General features: G+C 38.8%; 1 protein-coding gene across 4 annotated transcripts in view; it reads left to right on the forward strand.

Annotated features, from left to right (window-relative positions):
- The window catches only part of PKHD1 (PKHD1 ciliary IPT domain containing fibrocystin/polyductin), a 401,585-nt gene that overhangs the window by 150,922 nt on the left and 229,019 nt on the right, over positions 1 to 21,644 (forward strand). For all 4 annotated transcript variants that reach the window (XM_036317771.1, XM_036317772.1, XM_036317773.1 and 1 more), the window contains 6 exons: positions 10,976 to 11,186; positions 11,601 to 11,758; positions 14,197 to 14,388; positions 18,156 to 18,281; positions 20,604 to 20,660; positions 21,295 to 21,425. In XM_036317771.1, the coding sequence (XP_036173664.1) occupies positions 10,976 to 11,186; positions 11,601 to 11,758; positions 14,197 to 14,388; positions 18,156 to 18,281; positions 20,604 to 20,660; positions 21,295 to 21,425 (875 nt within the window). The remainder of the gene's footprint in view (positions 1 to 10,975; positions 11,187 to 11,600; positions 11,759 to 14,196; positions 14,389 to 18,155; positions 18,282 to 20,603; positions 20,661 to 21,294; positions 21,426 to 21,644) is intronic.

The raw sequence follows: 21,644 nt of genomic DNA on the forward strand, positions 1-21,644 counted from the left end.
TTTCAGCCTGGTCATGGAGAAAGAGTATCATTGAATTGGGTATTGTAGTCAGTATTTGTTAAAATTGGATTTTACCTAGATCCTGGCACTTTATAATTTTCAAAGCTGCTTCCCATTCTTTTCTTTATTTTACCACAACAACTCTGTGAAGCAGGAAAGACTGGGATTATTTCTTTCATCTTATAGATGTAAAGGCTGGGGCCCAGAAGAAGAGGTAATTAATATTCATTCCATCCTCTTTGTAGGTTTAAAATGCACACAAACTTGTGTCTACTTTGTGTACACACAGCTAGTGTTTACTTGTGGAGGAAAGGCAAACAGAAGATGTCCCTTTTAAGTTTCTGGAAGTCTTCTCAGCTTTAATTTTTCAGGTTATTTTGGAATCCCAAGTGGGGCTTCATTCTTTTTTTCTTTTTTTAAAATATATTTTTATTGATTTCAGAGAGGAAGAGAGGGAGAGAGAGATGGAAACATCAGTAATGAGAGAGAATCATTGATTGGCTGCCTCCTGCATGCCCCCTACTGGGGATAGAGCCTGTAACCTGGGCATATGCCCTGACTAGGAATTAAACTGTGACCTCCTGGTTCATAGGTCAATGCTCAACCACTGAAGCACACTGGCATGGCGGGGCTTCGTTCTTAATGGCTCCCTTTATAACATTCTTGATGGGGCACAAAGAGCCTCTTACTTTCCCAGTTTGCTATTTACCTTCCATATTTTTATGGCATTTTCTGATCTCTACGGTGGCAAAGCTACAGATATGTCCCTTTATGGTTTCTGCTTTTGACTTCACATTTAGAAAATTCTTGCCTATACAAAAACTGTATAAAAATTTACGTATTTGTTTTCTGGTACTTTTATTGTTTCTCTCTCTTTAAATTTCACATTAATGCCTTTAATCCAGTCTGCAAACTATGGTCCATGGGCCACACCTGGCCTATTGGCATTTTTTATAAACACAGTTTTATCGAAGTCCAGCCATGATCATTTGTTTAGTTCTTATCTATGGTGTTGTCCAGGGTGGCTTCATGCTGCCATGGCAGAGTTGAGTAGTTGCAACAGAGACTACCTGGCCTGCTAACTCAAAACTATGTCCTATCCAGTTCTTTGCAGAAAAGGGTTGCCAAGCCCTACTTTAATCCACCTACGATTTATTTTAGTGTGTAAGTTTTTTTTTTTTTTTTCAGTTGGCTAGTCAATTTACTCAACACTACTTATTCAACAATACAATTGTGAGAGTCTGAAAAATGACCCCAAATATGTTCATATCCCAATTCCTGGAGCCCATGAAGTTTACCTTAGTTGGCAAAAGGGATTTTGCAGTTGTGATGAAATGAAAGATCTTGAAATGGGGAGATTACCTTGGATTATCCAGGTGGAAGCATGTAATCACATGGGTCTAGTGAGAAGGACACAGGAAGAGTCAGTCAGAGGACAAGGTGATGCGATGAAGGAAGTAGAGATAGGGGTGAGGCCCTTTGAAACAGGGGGAGGCCCACCAGCTACAAGCCAAGGAATACTAGCACCACTAGAAGCTGAGAATGGCAAGGAAATGAATTTTTCTTTCTGAGTCCTCAGAAGAAGGCAGCCTGCTGACACCTTGATTTTAGCTCAGGGAAAACAATTTCAGAATTCTCACCTCCAGAGCTATAGGATAATATGTTTGTGTTGTTTTAAGACAATAATTTTGTGATAATTTATTATAGCAGTAATAGAAAACTAAAACAGCAACATATCCCTGGGAATTTTAAATGTTACTGTTACCATACACCAAAATTTTATTTGCTACAGATATAGGTTAATGTGTTTTATAAATAAAGAACTTTTTAGGGCAAATTGAAAATCTGACCAATGCTATAGATATATCAGTAAAATTAATGCAAGTGTCCAGTCAATATGATGGTATGTGTACAGATTTTGGGAGTATTCTGTGTTTACGGTGAGGGATTTTTTTTTTTTATGACTTTTCTTCTAGCTTCACATTAAGAATCAAAGAAATCCAAATTAATTACAAAAGTGATTTTCTTTTTTCACAATCAAATTGCCCCAAACTGAAAAAACAGTAGTAGAAAGTCTGAAGGACTGGCACTAAAATATGCTGCCAGTGAGTGTAGAAGTACATTCAGTCGTTCTATGAGAAGATTTGCTGAATATATGAGAAGGCTTAAAACTAGGTGTATGCCTGATATGTCATATCAGGAAATGATATGACACTTTCAGGAATTTATTCTAGGAGATGATCATGATTATGCATACACATTATGCTCAAGTATATTGCATTGTTCATCAGAGCAAAATAATAGGAAAAAACTGAATATGAATAAATAAGGGATTAGTATATAAAATATCTATTTTAAATACATACTGTGATACTGTCATGATGCTCAATAATATATAATACAGCTGAAGGATGTTTCTAGTATATTTATAAGAGAGAATTTATAAAAATGCAATGTACAGAATTATAGCATTTTTGTTTACATTTGAAATTTTGCCAACATATGAACATAGGTAAAGGACAGGAGCAACATATATTAATATACTGCACTAAGATTGTGGATGTTTTTATTGTCTTCTTTTCGCTTGTCTACATTTTTCTTTTAAACATTATACATTTATTGCTTTTCTAAAAAAACAACAACTATGTTATTGAATATTAGCTCTTTTTCTCCTTACTGTCACCTCCACTTCAAAACGTAGATCATAATGATGATTATCAAAATGATTATCTTGTCTGAAATATCTCTGAATTTTTATGTATTTTTTACACAATGAATAAAGGTAGCTATTAAGAACATTCTGTAGGAGACTTAAGCTCTGACCAAGTGGATTTTGCACCTCCAAGTAAAGGACTTTTCACTACAGTTCTGTAGGGCCAAAAAATGACATTTATTGAATTGTCCTGAAATCCTCACAGGAGCTAGGACCTATGTTTCAGATATTTTACTTACAATGAATGTACTATCTCCTGGGTATTTTGAGCTTTATCTTTTGATTCTTCTCATTCATTTACTTTTAATCACAGTAGCAACAGTAATGCTCAGATTGGGTAGAAACAAGAGTTAGCCTTTCTTTCCTACCTCTAGAGAAGGTCTTTAATCAAAATATGGTTCACTGCACCACCCAAATAGCCTTGGTTAGCCTTGGTTTAAACCTTTACGCCAAAAGAATAGCAAACTTCTCAGCATTGGAAGCAGACTTTGTGCCCAATTCATTTTCGTCAGTGTGGGAATGTCTGCTGATCAGCTGCGGATGCAGCCAGCTCATCTGCATATTTAGAGGATTGCTCTGGTAGCCTTCTCCCTCCTGCAGGCACTTGTTCCCTGCTCAGGCGGTACCACCAGAGATTGCCCTGCAGTGATGCAGAGGCTCATAGTGCACAGAGAGGCAAGCTCATGCAGAATTCCCCGCCAGCTTTTCTTTTCACCCAAGGGAGCTTTCAGAGCAAGTGGTTCTCAAGGGCAGAGGGAAATGGTATGTGAAAAATGCTCCCGTTCCATCTCTTTGGTCTGCCAGATAGTCTTCTATTAATGCTAATGTCATGGTCTTCTCATCTGAAGTACCGTAAATTGGATCGCCTCCAGTTCACAAATGGTTTGGGTTGGTTGGTTGGAACTTGGAATACATTTTTCTCGAAGAAATGCTGATAAATCTTGTGGTGAAGGAACTACGTGAGCCTTCAAAAGTCTAGGTCACCTACATCTCCTTATTGTATAACGTTAATGGGGGTAGAGCAGCTGACCACTGAATATTAGACTAATTGTATGAGGAGGTAGGTTCCATTTCCAACATGAGATTCCAGGGACACATCTCTCTCCATTTGCTTTCTACTATCTCAATTTATTTTTTACTGAGTGATAGTAACAGATGGTATTCTCAGTACCTCTGACCTTGTGGCCTAGTTGTGAGTTCCGGCACATTGTGGGGTCTGGGAGTAGAGAGAGTCAACTTAGATGCAAGTGGAATGATCTGTAATAGTTGACCTTTCTCGAATTCCTCTGGTTATTTATCACCTCCTACTGTTGTTAAAGATAGTATATGACCACAGGATCTGGGCCAGGTGTTGGTGGAAAGAAGAGGGAAATGAAGAATAGTAGAAGGGCAGAATTTTCTCTCCATCTCTTTCCCCTTAAAGCTCATATTCTGCTACTGTGCACCTTACCTTCCATTGGCAGAAGGATTAAATGAACAGTGAGGAATAGGACTCAAGTACAAGAGATGCTGGGCAGCATGCCCAGACCCTAACAATAACAAAAAAGAATAAAGAGATGGGGAGGAATGAGTCCCCAAGCAATTGCATGGAGAAATATGATGTTCTGGATACCATTACCATACGATATACTGCATTCTTTTGTTTAAATATGGTTGTGCATATCTTCATCTTTTGGTTTTCTTCCTTTTACTGTCCTTCTTAGGATCTTGTCTCATCTACCCAATCTTCAAATGACCATATTCCCATGGGCTTGGTCACAGGTACACTTCATTTATAACTGTATACTTCTCCCAAGTAATCCTACCCATTCTCATGGAGTAACATCTATTGATATGTTTCTTTTATATCTTGCCTTGGACCTCTCTTCTGAGCTACAGATTTATCTTTTCACTTGTATATTCTCTTTACTAGCTAAAACATAACTTGTTTAAAATTGTCATCTAAAGCTGACTGCCACTACATGAGGGCAGGGTCTTTCTTTCTTTCTTTCTTTCTTTCTTTCTTTCTTTCTTTCTTTCTTTCTTTCTTTCTTTCTTTCTTTCTTTCTTTCTTTCTTTCTTTCTCTCTCTCTCTCTCTCTCTCTCTCTCTCTCTCTCTCTCTCTCTCTCCCTCCCTCCCTCCCTCCCTCCCTCCCTCCCTCCCTCCCTCCCTCCCTCCCTCCCTCCCTTCCTTCCTTCCTTCCTTCCTTCCTTCCTTCCTTCCTTCCTTCCTTCCTTCCTTCCTTCCTTCCTCCTTTTTTTACTGTTTTGCTCACTACTGTATTTGTAGTACTAGAACAGCAATGTAATAGATGCTCAATAAATATTTATTGAGTGGATTTATTATTTTCATCCCCAAGTGTTTCTCTTTATCTGCCAGTTTGCTTCAGTTATGGACCTGTGAGGTGTCATTGACATGTTATTTCTGACCTGTAGATTTAATCTCACAATCTTGATTGTCCAAAAGAATTCTCAAATTTTTATATTTCTCTCCAGATCCACTGCATAACCCTTGCTGAAACTTCCAAAACTTCATGTCTGAGCTACTTACTGCATTAGCCCTCTACAGTAGTCTTCTATGTAGTCTTACTTTCACTCACTTTCCTGTAATCTCTTCTTCATATCACATTGAATGACGTTTCAACACATAAATTTGATCAGTAACTATTTTGAATAAGATTTTTCAAGTTTGTTAAAACAGGCCAATAAGGTGCTGCTTTAGTTTTCCCAGTCATAGCACGCCATCTCATGCATCTTGCTCTAGACCAGTGGTTCTAAACCTTGGCTGCACATTAGAATCACCTAGGAATCTTTTTAAAATTCTAATTTCTGGGCCTCATCTTCCAGAAAGTCTGTTTCTTTGTTATGGGGTGGGCCACAACATTAGTAACAACAAAACAGAATTTCCGGAGGATGAGGCCCAGAAACCAGGATTTTAAAAAGATTCCCAGGTGATTCTAATGTGCAGCTAAGGTTGAGAACCACTGCTCTAGACACTCTGACCTCCATTCAGTTGCTAGAGCAGATTAAGTTCCCATTTGACTCTTGCCCATTTTAGGACTTGACTCAATCTGCATTAAACATATGTTCTCACTAAAGATTCTCTCCCCTCAGTTTGATATCACTAGTCTTAAAATATCACCAGTCTCAAATCAGTACAATTTCTTATTTATCGTCTCACATATTTCTTTGGTGGTTTCCAAATCACATTTGGAATAAACTCTAAGTTCTTTGGGGGAGGCCCTTCCTGGTTGGGTCCTGCTCACCTTTCCAGGTGCAGCTATGCTGACTCTCATCACGTCCCCATCCCTCCCACATACTTGCAATCAAGCCAGATCACATAAATAGCAGCTATTCGAATATGTCATTTTGTCCCAGACCATTGTGTACACCACTGTCTTTGCCTAGAGTGCTCTGCTGATTTTGTCACCTGGTCCACTATGGATTATCCTTCAAGACCCACTTAGTTATCTTCTTCTCTGGATACCATTACCATAAAAACCCCTTCTTTTGTGTGAGGTGCTCTGTGTTTGTGGGCCAGCAGACCCTCGGTGCCCCTCTGTCTTAACACTTAATGTGGTGCATTTGTGACATTTGTCTATTTCCTGTACTGGCCATGGACCTGGAGGACTCTTTTCCCTATATGTATGTCTTCCTAGTTCTTGACAGATATTTATCTACAAGAAGAAAATATAACATTCATCATTTTATTATGGGTAATAGGGAAGCTGCAAGTGGAGATAAGGGGTAAATAATTTGCAAATATTTGGGAAAAAATTCTAGGTGTTTTTTTTTTTTGTGTGTGTGTGTCTTCTTTTATATGTCTATTCTGATCCAAACATTATTTTTAATGAAATGATTCTGTCTTCTAAATGATTTGGCAGTTATTTACTTGGAATAAAGATGGAGGTCCTACAAAATAAACAGAGGACAATTAGTTATTTTAAAGAGTGTTGACCCACAATGATTATTTTCTTTCTCTTCATGCTCATTTGGTAAGATGGCTCTCTGTGACTGTGTAATTATGGATGGATGGCATTGAAATGCTTGAACAATAATTTGTAGGAAATACAATTATGAGTAGAAGTTATTAGTGGGAGTAAATGAATAGTTTGTTTGGTTAATAGGTCAATGTTGAAAGCCCAAAGTGGTTAAACAGTGTATTAAATTATAAGTTAGGATCATAACTCTTTTTCATTTAAGTATATTCATAAACTATTGAGCTTTTAAAACTGCATTTTTATGTTTTTTGATTTGTGGTAGAGAAAGGAAGGCAGCTGCCCAACCTGGGTTTCTTAAAAGAGCTGTGAGGTGAAATGACTCATGTTCAAAATGTGTGCAATGCTTTCTTCATCAGAGAAGCAGTCGTTCCACCTTGTGTGGCATTTAAATAATATTTATGAAGTAAGGAATATAATGTTTTGAGAATCAAATTTGATTGGATACAGTTAATTTGTAGATATTTCCAGAGATCAGGAATTCCATTATATGTCCAGTTCTTTGGTTCTGGATCCAGAAGACCTGGTTTCAGAACTTGCTGCTGACATCTTATTGCTGTGTAATCATGTCCTTGAAGAATCTCAACTTTCTAGGCTGTATGATCTGTTAAAAGAAAACCAACAACAGAAACAATTCTTACTTTAGAGTAAAACTACTTAGCATAGAACTTATTCTAAGTGCTTAATAATTGTTTTTGTAGTAATTTTTACATATTAGCTATTATATACTCATTTAGGTATATATCTGATGGAGATTTGCAGAAAATATCTGGAAGGCAATATTCAAAATAGTTCATTTAAATCCCCTATGTGTTGAATCCTAATTGTGAGCCCAGGACCATGCTGGAATTCTGACACATATAAAAGAAACATAAGGCAATATCCTGCATCCAAGGTGCTGACTGTCCTCATGGGGGGATAAGACACATGCATTGTAATAATTACAGACTAATTTAGTATTGAAATATATGGTACTGACTATGGGTTATATAACTGAAATCTCTCCAGGCCTCTCCGAACCTGCTCAACCTGGGATATTTCAGTAGTGATCATAAACATTTTACTGCCTGCCTCTCCTAGCTCTCATAGAACCTCCAGCCTTTTCCAGCATTTCTGCCTGCTTGCTGTAGATATTCTCATGACGGATTTCATGAGTTCATCAACTAGCCCGTCTCATCTTTCATGCACCATTCCTCCTATTTTGGCTTTCTTGGTCCTTGTCTTCCATTTAGGGAGGTGCTTGGGGCTGCCTTATCCCAGCCCCCGCTGCCGATACCTGCCATGAGAGTCCTGAACACATGGGTGCCAAGGCGCAGGCTTTCATTGCTGCCCAGGTGGTCATACCCTGAGGTGTACAGTGTGCTGTGTCCCACAATGAAGCACGGTGACTTCCTCTTTTGCCACTCAGGGTCCTACCTAATCACCTGGACACCAAAACTTTGGAGTGTTGGTTTCTCCATGACTCAGTCATGATTTTCCTCATTCGGTACATATTTATTAAACACCTGGTATATGCTAGACACTGTGGTAGGCATTGGTGCTATCATGGTGAGCAAATATAGGCATAACTCCTCCTGTCCTGTTTAATAGGGGAGACAAATAGAGAAGGGCATTAATAGAGGCCAAATGGCAATGTGTTCAGTGCTGGCAAGGAAAGGAACATGGTGATGGGAGGGTTTGACCCCGTTAGGGCGGTCTCAGAGGCTTTTCTGAGGAATTAAGTTTAACATCATTCTGAAGAAAGGGTTGATGAAAATCCCAACAGAGGAGCATCAGGTGCAAAATCCATCGGGAGGGTTCCTTCAGCTCCTTTCTTCAGGTTCAGTGGTCCGTTTGGTCAGGAGCGAAAATCCGTATCTGAGGCAGATCCCATGCTGTCTCTGTCATCTTTTCCTCTCCCCTGCTCCTCGTGTACGCTTCTCCCGCACTAATAACACAACTCACACAAATGGCCCATCAACTAGCCAGGTATGCTTGGGCATGCCTAAATCTCAGATGCACACAGGCCTTTTGCATAAGGAAGACCCACAGCGCTGTAATGTCTATGGGAGGAGGTGGACATAAGCATGGGCTGAAATGCTGCCTGAAATTCAGTGGAAGAGGTGGGGCTTGATTTGTGTTTTGGAAGAATAGGCGACATGAAGAAGGCTGGGCACACAGGTGGAAGAGACAGAATGGGCAAAGGGATAGAGATGGAAGGAATCCTGTTAAGTGACAGGAGGTAATGAGACTGGGCTTCCTGGAATGGAGACTTAATTAAGGAGTCAGGGACTATAAAGTAGAGTAAACTTATGGAGAATCTTAAAAGTCAGGAAGAGAATTTGGTGCTTTGTTCCTGAGTATTGTAGGCAGATGCTGTAGGTTAAGTGAAAAAGAAGGGATGTAATTAAAATAACTTAGCAAAGTTTAAAAAAATAATGCAGAATAGTCAGAAGAATAAAAGCTAGATGTAGAGAATCTAGCTCAGCTGATTATCATAATTTTGACATTCTCAAATTTGAGATGATAATAGCTATCTCCTACATAGCTAGAAATATAACTGGCGACCATGAAGCATGCAGGCTTGATGTTCTCGTCATATTTTTTATGAGAGTGAGTAAATTCTGAAACAATTTTACTGTATTATAGAGGCTCTGTCAACATTTGAAAGGACATAAATTTATGTTAATAATGAAAAATGCACTTCAAAGATTCTCTGATTTTTTTATTTATTTGATTAAGAATGATTAATTGAGAAATATTTTTGTTATCCCTACTCTTGGTTCTTCCATGAATAGCTTGCATATTGATAGGTGCATAGTAGGTGTTTGTTGCATATTGAATATTGTGAACAATTGATCACAGATTTTAATAGCATTTTGCCTTTGATAAACACTTCCTTTGCTCCTTAGAGATTTTCCTGTGCAAACATTGAAGAACCAATCATAGAAATTCACATATGTGTGCATATACATATAAATAAACTTTATTTAATTTTGTTGACCCCAAAGGTTAAAACAAACAAGGAACAAAATTAAAATTATTTTCTTTTGGGATGATTTATGTCTTAATTTTTACCTGCCCTATAATTAGACATGTTGAACTCTAAATGTTTTTTAAGATAAAATTATTGCCCAAGTAAACTTCAGAAATTACATCATTAACCCAGAGACCTTTTTAAGCCTAAAACAACATTATTGGTGCAAGTGCCCATACATACACAGACAAATAAGTAAAGAGGAAAATCTAAAATGATTTGAAAATGATTTATTGTTGGCCACCCCTGTAGTTAGAGATTCAAGTATTATTATATTACTGTAGTGCAATAGGGGAGGACAGGAAGTTGCTGTGGGCTAAAGGTAAATTATGATCTATTGCAAAGGAGGAAGGAAATGTACTGAGGAAAGAAGAAGGAGTTGGGAGTTAGCCATGTATTTTCTGAAGTATTGCTTCAGATAATGTCTTGAAAAATTTTTTTGCCTTGACCCTTGCTGGAAAAGGCCAGAGTAAATAGAGTAAACTGGGAGACAGTCTACCTTCTTGAATCTTTGACAGTGAAGGAGTAGCCTACTGGCATCGGAGGATTGGATGGATGCTGTGGACTCCAACAGAAACCAAGGTACCTAGAGACACAAGCTACCCTTACATTTTGCATAGCAGTCCTCTGTGGAACCCACCCAATTTTAGAGTTTGAAAAGATCATTTAATACAACATGGTTCAGGACAATCTGAGATAATTTGGACTCTGTGCTCTACTAACACAATTTGTAAAGTGAGCTGAAGTCTTTAGATTAGAAATTCAGTATGAATAGCTATCTGTTTCTATTTGGAATAAGAAATAGGTGGTAAAATTACATACTCAAAGCACAGAGTATTGAGGGTCTATTATATGATAAAGTCCAAACCACATGTTTCATGAATATTATGTTATTTAATCCTCCTAAAACCCTTTGGGGGAAGACCTTGCTACTTCTGTTTTATAACTGGGGAAACTGAAGCCCACTGTTGAGTTTATTACTCAAAGAAACATGGTTAGAATATGGCAATACTGTGATTCAGTTGTAAGTCTGACTCCAATTCCTGTGTTTTTTTGTAATGCCATTCTCAATGCTGGATTACTTTTATTGCTGCCATGTGACAGATTAAACAACAACAATAACAATGAAAAAGTGAAGGCATTGGTGCTTATTGAGCCTGAAACTTACTTTCCCAGGTGATTTGTTCACAGGATTCTTTGGCTGAGTAATACCACATTTGTATTAACTATTTGAATGTCTGAAGGCACATTTTCCTCCCACTGCTTTAGGTTCACTACCAGAAGTAATTGTCACTCATCTTCGAGCAGCTGCCTCTGCCCGTGACACAGTGTTGGCTCTAGAAGATGCTGTGGACTGGCACTCTGGGGATGAAGTTGTCATCATCGGTGGAGTGGGTGTTGAAGGTGCCAAACCCATGGAAGAGATTGTCGTTGTGGAAACTGTGCACAATGCAGACCTGTATCTGAGATCACCCTTGAGGTACTGAGTGACAGCTTGGGTCCATTTAGATGGAAGAAGATGAGGTCTTAACTGTGCTGGTGTCTGTACATTTTTTTTTGTCTTTCAATGATGTCTTTTTAATTAAATAATGTTAGGTGCTTTGACAAGAAAAATTACAAAGCATGTGCTGTTTTGAAGATTTAGATTTCTTAAATAAGTTTTTCTTGTAAAACTCTAGAACTCCCATGTTAGGTGGTCAGAGCAATAGTCATCATAGTTTTCTAATTTTCACTGATTTGTGCCAATAGTTCACTCTTTTGTATTTGAGTTTCGAAAGGAATAGACCCCCCCCCCCACATAGGGTATTATGTGAATCTAGTAGCTTACTATTCCTGATAAGATTCAGAGTGTTGTCTACAGATGTGTCTTTTTCTTTCTTTCTTTTTTTGAAAGATATTCTCACAACTTCACAGAGAATTGGGTAGCTGGAGAGCACCATATTCTAAAGGCCACAGTGGCCCTGCTCAGCAGGCGGATTATCATCCGAGGAAATCTCACCAGTGAGAGGACAAAGTTCCTTGCTTCATGCCAGGAGGCTAACACTTCAGAAGGTAGAGAAGTACTTTGTTGGGAGGTCCAACGAGTGAAAAAGAATGTTCTTACTGTCGAATGATATGTGGCATTGTTGACTTCTTTCAAAATAGAATAAACCCTTAACCTTTGCATGTGCATAATATTCTATAGTTTTCACAATGCTCTTGATAAATTGCTTTCTTGCCCTTGACAACCTCGTGAAAGAGGTAGACAACATTATTGACTTGAGTAATGAGCTATTTCTTTTGGAAAGCAAAATGGTAAATAATTAAATCTGGAGAGTTGAGTTAAAATTTGAGGGTTGAGGTTATATTGTAGTCTTAACTCTGATTCCAAGCACTTTCTAAAATTCTCAGGAAAACTGCTCAGTGCCCAAGTCCGGAATGCAGGCAGCACATTCTTACTGATGAGGCTTGTTGGCCTCTTCCCTCCCCTCCACCTCCACTTTTGGAGTTTGTTTTCTGAGTGAACTACCACATACTTTAAGTAAGTGGTTAAAAAGTCAATTTATCTTCTAGAAGAATAACGGCACTGGAACACACTGATGTGCCTATTAAACATCTATTTCAGGGATGGCTAGTTTAGTGGGTTATATTTTGGTTTCTCAGGCTGTAGATTACAAGGCTTTCACATGTTGTGAAGATATCATTTGTCAAATTTGGTCCAGGACGGTGTGGGTGTCAAGGATGACTCCCAGGCATGCATCCTGGATGGATGATGAGGCTATTTATTGAGTTGGGAAGAGGAACAGATTTTGGGGTGGGAGGGTGGAAGTCATGAGTATAATTTTGTTCATGTCGAGACTGAGATGCCAGGCCAGCATCAGAATTGAGATATCTGGTAGTGTCCAGAGCCTGGAAGAAATGTCAGATGGAGTTAAAAATTTGAGTCACATCTACATATAGACACATGTGGCAATAACGTTAGGATGTGGTCATGAGGGAGGGACAAAGACCCTACCTCCCCACCACCTCAGTCTTCTAGCTCACAAATGTGTCATTCTGAAAAATGTTTGGATGCAGTGGGTTAGAATCCACTGACTGCCAACTTTAATAATTCTGCTGAATTGAGATCTGAATTCTTTTCAAACACTGTAGGGTTTCTCATGCAGGTATTTTCAGATCAAATTGTGCAAAACATTGCATTTGATCATCCTGCAAGTGAGACCATGCATCTGGGTTTAGGTCATGATAAAGCTGTTAGCTTCAAATGGGAAAAAAAAATACCTGATTTCACCACAACTCTTTAACATTACTACAAAATTCTCAAAGTAAAGCAGAATTCATAGCTTCACTAAGAACATATGTCACTCACCTCTTCTTTCTGTGGGGCTGACATGTGGGAATGAGGTAGCTAAACACAATAATATGAATCCCGACCACTTAAATATTTTAGGGACCACTAACATCGTCAAAATTGTGATAAATTGCCCTAACTGGGTTGGCGCAGTGGAGAGAGCATTGGCCTGCGGACTCAAGGGTCCCAGGTTCGATTCCGGTCAAGGATATGTACCTTGGTTGCGGGCACATCCCCAGTAGGAGGTGTGCAGGAGGCACCTGATCAATGTTTCTCTCTCAGTGATGTTTATAACTCTCTATCCCTCTCCCTTCCTCTCTGTAAAAATATCAATAAAATATATAAAAAAATTGTGATAAATCATAAGCATATAAAACAGCTCTTCATTCACCTCTTATATATTTATTCTCTGGGTGCTAATGAGTGACAGGACTTTGTAATTTACTATGTATTATTTACTGTGGATTTGTACATCATTTTGTATTAGTAGCACGTCTGCTTTGGTTTGTTAACATGGACAATAAAGAATCAATTCAGGAGATGGATTTTTAGTTCACACCACCACATGCCATGTGTCAACAGAAAGAGTCCTGGATCCTGAGGTGACCACACTTTGTAGCAATGGTATCTGTGTGTACTACATCCATGCAGTTTGCTGTCCTCTCTGGGAAGGAGGTATTGGTGCAGGGGCTGGGGCCCTTGGCTATTTCTTCAGTAGCATTAGTGTTGTCACCAAACTAAAAAGCAGAAAAGTAAATGGGAAGCCCATTGGACAGTTTAAGACTAAAAAGAGCCACAATTACATTCAGTATTTACATCTTGTTCCCTACAGTTATAAACCATGAGAAGGTCATTTTATTACACACTTCCTCCAGCTGGTCTTTTGGGTTGAAATAAACATCTATTTTGGTTGAATTTGTGGGCCACAGTCAGCCTCTTTGTGACAGTAATTAAGGTAATTGATTTGGGGTTGGGGGCTTCTGGAATAATAGAGTGAAGGCAACATCGTGTCCTAGTTATTGGATGTTTTAATTAATAATTAACAAAGGAGAATCAAAGTAAAAGGAAAATAAGATTATTAAATGAAATAGGCAATAATGCTTTGTCTTTCAAACTGGGAGACAGGCCTATATGTGTCTCACTGCATTCTGTATTTCAGGTAATTTGCAGCACTGTTTGTATTCCAAGAGTGAGAAGATGCTGGGGTCCAGGGATCTGGGGGCCAGAATCATCATTCAGTCGTTCCCAGAGGAGCCCAGCAGGGTACAGTTGCAGGGAGTGCAGTTCCGGAACTTGGGGCAAGCCTTCCATAAGCATGTGAGCTCTCTGACTCTGGTGGGAGCTATGAGAGGTAAGGGGGCCAGGTCTATGACTTCTCATATTCATTTCTTATCCCATGTTCAAGGCAATACATGCCAAGGGTAATGATAGGTGATATGTGAACGTGGGGGGTCAGAGATGGATAATTATACTCTAGATCTATGTTTCTCAAACTTTAGTATGCCTAAAAAAATCCCTTGAGGAGCTTATTAAAATTCAGCATTATGGAGCCTATCAAGACAAATTCTGGTCTGAGGTGGTCCTGGGAATCTGAATTTTTCATTATGATTCTGGAACAAGTGTTCCAAGGAATATACTTTGAGAAACATGACTGTAGGTACAACAGATGTGGAGTGAACCATACGATCCATGTTGTAAACCTGCCACTACAGGCATATTGACATTGAATAGTGTAAATCATCAACACTGTGGCAGTCCAGCACAGCAGGGAGCAATTCCCTGTGAAGTTGTACTAACTCAGAGGAATCTTCTTCGTAGAAAAATAGGGGAGAAAGGGCTGAGAACAAGGTGCTTTTCCTGGGAACATAGAGCAGGCAGAGTGTGCAGATCTTGGCCAGAGATGAAGAGATAGAAAGGGAGCAGGAAAAATCAAATGAAGGTGGGAATCACTAAGTGAAAAACAAGATTAGAATCAGAAAAGAAGAATATTGACACATGTACTGATGAAGGTTCTGAAATCAGAATTGGAGCATCCAGGACAAAAGCCCACTGCCAGAAGCTGACATGCAGAGTCAGAGAATTAGAGTACAGATGCTAAGTAATGAGGACAGAAGCTTCATTTCTGCGTTATCCTCCCACCCCTCAGCACCTCCAAGACCCAATATTCAAGCTTTGCCTTCCTTGGAAAGGGAGGTGTTCTAGGGGTGGTGCCTGACAAAGAACATTAGGATATATTGAGAGATTCAGGTGGGCCTTAAAAAATACTAGGATTAAAAAAAGTGCTAGGATTTCAACAGACAATGACAGAGTAATCTTTAAGGTCATTGAAGGCAGAATCCTGGCTAACCAATAGCAGCATATTTTTTTTTCTAATTTCAAATCAACTTGGATGCTAAGAATGTCTATTTATTCTAATGTTCTAATTTATTCTAAATTTTCTCTTCTACCTTATTTATTTATTTTTGACATTCACTTACGGGTATAATTCCTAACATGGCTATTTCCCTAGTACATCTGAACGAATGATCAGTATCTTTGTGCCCTTCGCTCTCTCTCTCTTTTTTGGTCTCCTGGTGCTTATAAGGATGCAGAATATTTGATGTGGGGGCCAGCTCCAATATAAACGAGGATAGCAGTCACATATAATTAAAACCCCCCTTGCTAAAAAATATACTTAATCTGCCTTCTCTAACCTCTGCTTCAGAGTAGCTGCACATGTATTTATTTATTTATTTTTAAAATATATTTTATTGATTTTTTTACAGAGAGGAAGGGAGAGGGATAGAGAGTTGGAAACATCTATGAGAGAGAAACATTGATCAGCTGCCTCCTGCACACCCCCTATTGGGGATGTGCCCACAACCAAGGTACATGCCCTTGTCTGGAATTGAACCTGGGACCATTCAGCCCGCAAGCCGACGCTCTATCCACTGAGCCAAACCAGTTAGGGCACATGTATTTATTTTTATATATTAGGTTTTATTTGAAAACTAGAGGCCTGGTGCATGAATTCATGCATGGGTAGGGTCCCTTGGGGTGGCCTGTGGGAATCAGGCCCCAGCTCGTGCCCCCAGGCTTGCAGTCCCAGCTTGCACTCCCAGCCTCTCAGCCCTGCAGCCCCACCTGGCACCCTGCCTTGGCCTGGCGCCACCCACTCACCTGCTCCACCATCCCGCCGCGGTCCTGCTCTTGTCAGGGCCCATTAGGGCCGGTAGCACCTCCACTGCTGCCAACTGACAGCGCCGTGTCGCCGACGCCTGCCATGTTCTGCGTGGCCCCCTGGTGGTCAGTGCATGTCATAGCGAGTAGTTGAGCTCCTGGTCGAACTCCCGAGGGGACAATTTGCATATTAGGCTTTTATTATATAGGCTAGGTTCAGTGATTAAAAAATGTTTGAAAAACCACTAAGTTATTACATTATTCCCTTTAGGTCTCTGTTAAAATGCAAGTGTGTGTCCAAGGAAGGGACACCATATTAACTCAGAGGTTATAAACTTTTGGCATGCTTGCCAAATATCTTTTATTGTTTCATGCCCCCGAAGGCCCACATGACCCATTGGGCAATTGCCCCCAGCCACTAGCGTTAGAAGGTGCTGGAATTCTTGCATGCTTGCTACTTTTAAAGGTTTACCAATCCCCAAATTTAACCCATAATAGCTCTATAAACACATTAGTGCTTACTGGTTGTTCAGATGTAGCAGTCACAATATTATGGTGATTTAGAGTCAGGGAAAGTCTGCAGCAGGGTTTTCTGCATAAGTGGGTAGGACGGGTTAACTTTTGGTGAGTGATGTGAGAACCTCTGGTACCAGGGAAGCTGAGCTCAAAGGGAAGGTGGAGACCATCCACCTACGGAGACATGATAGTTGAGAATTTTCTGGGTAATCCCAATTTAAAAGTCAAATTATTCCATTAACCAAAGTAATTTTTCTAATTGGCTAACTAACCTTTATTCTAAACATTTGACATTGATATGTCTCTCACTACCTAGAATAATACAAAACTCATTTTTCCAGGAGTTATAATTTATTTATCCAAATGGTATATTTTTACTATTTTAATGTGAGTTTCCTCTATCAGACAGTGAAAAATTTATTATTTAAAAAAATATATTTTCATTGATTTCAGAAAGGAAGGGAGAGGGAGAAAGAGACTGAAACATCAATGATGAGAGAGAATCACTGATTGGCTGCCTCCTGCATGCCCCACAATGGGGATCGAGTCCACAACTGGGAATTGAACTGGGACCTCCTGGTTCATAGGTCGACCCTAAACCACTTTACTGAATTTATTTAGTTTCATTCATCTTTATATCTCCAGCACAATGCACAATTCCTGAAATATATAATATTTATTCGTTGTTGAACCAGTTCACATAAGTTGATTTAGGGGCCATAAAATATACCCATGGAGCCATTGTGATGAATTTCCTAAATGCCAGTTCATTTTACCATAGTTGGTACCACCCCTTCAGCTTCAGAAACCCGCCATATGCAACTGTGAGACTTGTGATCCTCACGTCAACCTCTGGCTTTGCTGATGTCAATTTATAATCGTGTACACCTGAAAATGATATAATGTTATTTACCAATGTTACCCATATAAATTTAATTGTTTTAAAAAGAGACTCTCTGGCAATCTTAGGCCAAGTTAAATATTATTTCCCAGCAAGTTAAAAGTATTACTTCATAGCTCAAGAAATAATGACTACATCTCTTCATGCCAGATGCAATTTTGAAAGATCAGGGTTGGTCCATAACAGTAGTCTTCACGTGGCCCTTAATTTCTCTTTAGCTGCTGTCCACCATATTGTGATGAGAGTAAATACCAAAGATAATGGCCAATGGAAATCTTGACAGCCATGCACTCTTCTGTGGTTTGGCCATACCGTTTTCTCACATTTGACCCTTGGATTCTACCCTGCTTATTCTTGTAGAGTTGCCCATTTTTAAAATTTGATTTCTAATTCCAAATCCTCATTTCCAGAGTTCCATCACTGTGTGGGAGAATGTTCTTAGTTATATTATAGCTTGCTTTGGAAATGATCTCCAAAGAGATCGAAATCCGAGGAGCCTTTCAGATTCCCTTCTAATTGTTACCTTACTCTTCGCTGCTCAGATTCCTACATACAGGGCTGCACCGTGTGGGGCTCCTTCAGCCGAGGCCTCAGCATGTCCGGGACTTTGGGCCTGAAGGTGGACAGTAATGTGTTCTATGATATTTTAGGCCATGCACTGCTGGTGGGTAAGTGAAACGAGCTTGTTAAATTTGCTATTTTTGAGTAAGACACACAGTATTTCAAAAGGAATTATCCCAAAGTTTGAATTTCCAATTTATAAAAACTTTAGCCTTTGCTCATTAGAAATAAGCCATAGTTAAATGTTCTAAAAAGTCATAGTTAAAAATTCTAAATTTAGTTATTAGTGATTGGCTAACTAAGCTTTACCAATAGAAAACATATCATTTAAAGGTGATATTTTAGTACAGGTTAGTAATTATACAATGGTCAGTTTTAAGACTTACTGTCACCAATTTTCACAATAAATTCAAATAAATACGTCATATAAATATATTTTTGTAGCATCTCATGGAATTTCAAGTCTGGATGATGGACAAGGAGTTAAAAATCTTGAATTCTGTTCTTAGTTGCTCCTGTGATTTGCTGAAGAAGCCCATTTTTCAAAACCTTCTAACTGGTCACCTATATCCACTTTTTTTCTTCTTAAATTTATTCCCCTTGCAGAACACAGAATTATGGTTTAAAATCTCAAATTGCATTATATCACTTCTCTCCTTAAAACCATTTAAGAGTGTCTTATTGCCATTAGAATATAATCCAAAATCCTTAACCTAGCTTAAAGGACTCCCTCCCTGATTTTTGCCTCTTTTCTTGACCTTTTTCTCTCTCTACTTTAGCTACACTGATCTCTTTTATTCTAATTCTTTCCAAAGGCTACACTTTCTGCTGCCTCAGGACCTTTGCACAAGCTTTCCCCCCTCTATTCATATTACTTATCCTTCTTCGCAAGGTTCTGTGTTTAAGTTCTTTTAGCACCAATCATTATTGATTGATTAAAAATTACATATCATGTTTCAAATAATCAAATTAATGTCTGTTTTTACCATCATATTTCATGTGAATACTGTTTCCTTAGCATTTAGCACATTAACTAGAGTGTAGTATCTATAGTTGTTGAAATAAATGAATGAATTAATGAACAGAGTCTTTGGTTATATCAGAATAAAAAAGCGAATCGGGGTTTTCACTGAAAGTAAAATTAGAACTGTATTTGCTAAATAGTGTTTTATATTTAAATTAATTCTGTGATACCATTAGTGGGAAAATGTGCATGTTTCATTTAAGAACAATCTGTTAAAGATAAAAGCTATAAAGGGTCTAATCCTGAGAGGGAAACTATTTAGTGAGAAAATATGGATCATATAAACTTTCCTTAAAACATATCTAAACTCTAAAAGGCAAAGAGCTTTAGACAAAAGAAGTGACCAGGTGCAGGAGAATTTTTTAATTAAAAAAGGACAGCTACAGGGCAGTCAGACCAACCGATGGAGGATTAATTTTGTTTATCCTTATTTTTATCCATGTAAGGGAAAACTTTGCTGAAAGTTGGAGCAAAAATTCAGAAAGGAACCCTAACAATATTATCTTAGGAGAAAACAAATATATGGATTAGACATTAACTAGGCAAGGAAGAAAACCTACAGGAGGAATTTTGCATTTAGTGCTTGATATTGTGAATTGGCTGCTCTTGATATCTATTGTAGTGTAGGTGAAGGAATTAGAATATTTATTGATTAATGCCTTATAGATAAAGTACTCAATTCATGCAAAACCAGGTTGCAGATCCAGACTCAGAAATGACAAGGAAGCCCAGATACCTAAAGAGCTAGAAAAGAGGGGGTCTGTGAGGCTGGGTGTCTTTGGGCCTTTTTTCTATTGATGCCACTCAAGTGGCTAGTTATTTCTCTCTGTAGCATAGTCCATGCTTTTATTTTGTTCTATTTCAAATCTTTATGGTTTGGGTGTGAGGGTCCCAGCTCACACCTGTCTGGTCCTCTCCAGCCTGTTTCTCCAGGATATTTCAGATCTTTCGGGGAAAGGGAAGGACATGTAGATAGCTGGTGGCCCTTTAAACAGCTAGGGATGGGTCTGGAGCTGACGCAAGGGCATGTGGCATTTAATTGTGGAGACAGTCACTTAGACTCTTGCTAAGAAGTAAAATAGTAGGTCTATTTCTTTGTTCTTCTTCTTTTTTTTTTTAAGTTTCTGCTTTTCCAAAGGACATTTTCTTTTCTTTTCTTTTCTTTTTATTGCTTAAATTAATACAAAGGGTATTACATATCTTTTTAAAATTTAAAGTGAACTTCTGATGCATGATACTCGAGAACTAAAAAGTCTATATAATCTGTATCTCTTTGGTTCATAGAAAAAAACACAAAAACAAAATCAAAACAAGCCACACCCTAAAGAAGAAATAGTATTGCACTGTCCCTCATTTTCCTGGCTGGCCTGACATGTGCTGAGGTAACATGATCTTTTGTCCCTAGGTACACACGTGGAGACAAGATATATCCCTTGGGAGGCTATTCCTGGAAGAAAAAATGGTAAATATGTAAAGTAGTTTAAAATTTATTACAATCCATTTAAGTTGTCATATATTTTGTAGACAGGCCTGATAGAAGAATGCTAGATAGCTTAAATTCATTGAATATAATAAATGTTTTGTATCTATATATAAACGCCTAAGCGACTGGCCTACCGGCTGACCAGTAGCTATGATACACAATGAGCACCAGTGGACAGACACTCCAACTGGTAGCTATGACGCGTACTGACCACCAGGGGCCAGATGCTCGATGCAGGAGCTGCTGAGCTGTGGTGACTTGGCAGCTGCAGTTCTCTGGTGATGTACCCGGAACCAGAGAGGAGGGAGCCCGATTCTGGGATGTGTCACCTGAGAACTGCCCTCTCACAGACCCCTTGGGGGGATGTTGGAGAGCCAGTTTCAGCCTGATCCCCACAGGCCAGGCCAAGGGACTGCACCAGTGCACGAATCTGTGCACTGGGCCTCTAGTGTGTGTGTGTGTGTATATATATATATATATATATATACATATACATATGTATCTGCATTATGTGAATTATAATGTGTACTAGTAGAAATATGAGTGTTGGGTAATATAACTCTCAGTTATGTTTCTGAGTTGTAATGCTTTAATTTATCTTTTCTTAAATTAGACAGGTCAGAACAAGGAAATACAGTAAGAAACAATGTGATCATCAGTGTTTCTGGTGCTGAGGGACTCTCCAGTCCTGAAATGTTGACACCATCTGGTGTCTATATCTGCAACCCCACCAATGTTGTAGAGGTAAGTTATTTGCAGTTGTGTCATCAATGGTATGGTGTGATAAAATGTTTACTTGCTGCATATTGGTATTCAGGAACTATGATTTTGTGTTAAACAAGTGCTTTAGGATAACTGTAATCATTTCTCAGAGTCCTGTGAATGCTCTTTGAAGCAATATCTGTATGGATCAAGCAAAGTAGATGCTGATTCCTTTCTGGTTACTTAAATTGATACAAACTA

Source organism: Myotis myotis, unplaced genomic scaffold (genome assembly GCF_014108235.1).
Source record: "Myotis myotis isolate mMyoMyo1 unplaced genomic scaffold, mMyoMyo1.p scaffold_m19_p_7, whole genome shotgun sequence".
Taxonomy (NCBI): Eukaryota; Metazoa; Chordata; class Mammalia; order Chiroptera; family Vespertilionidae; genus Myotis; species Myotis myotis.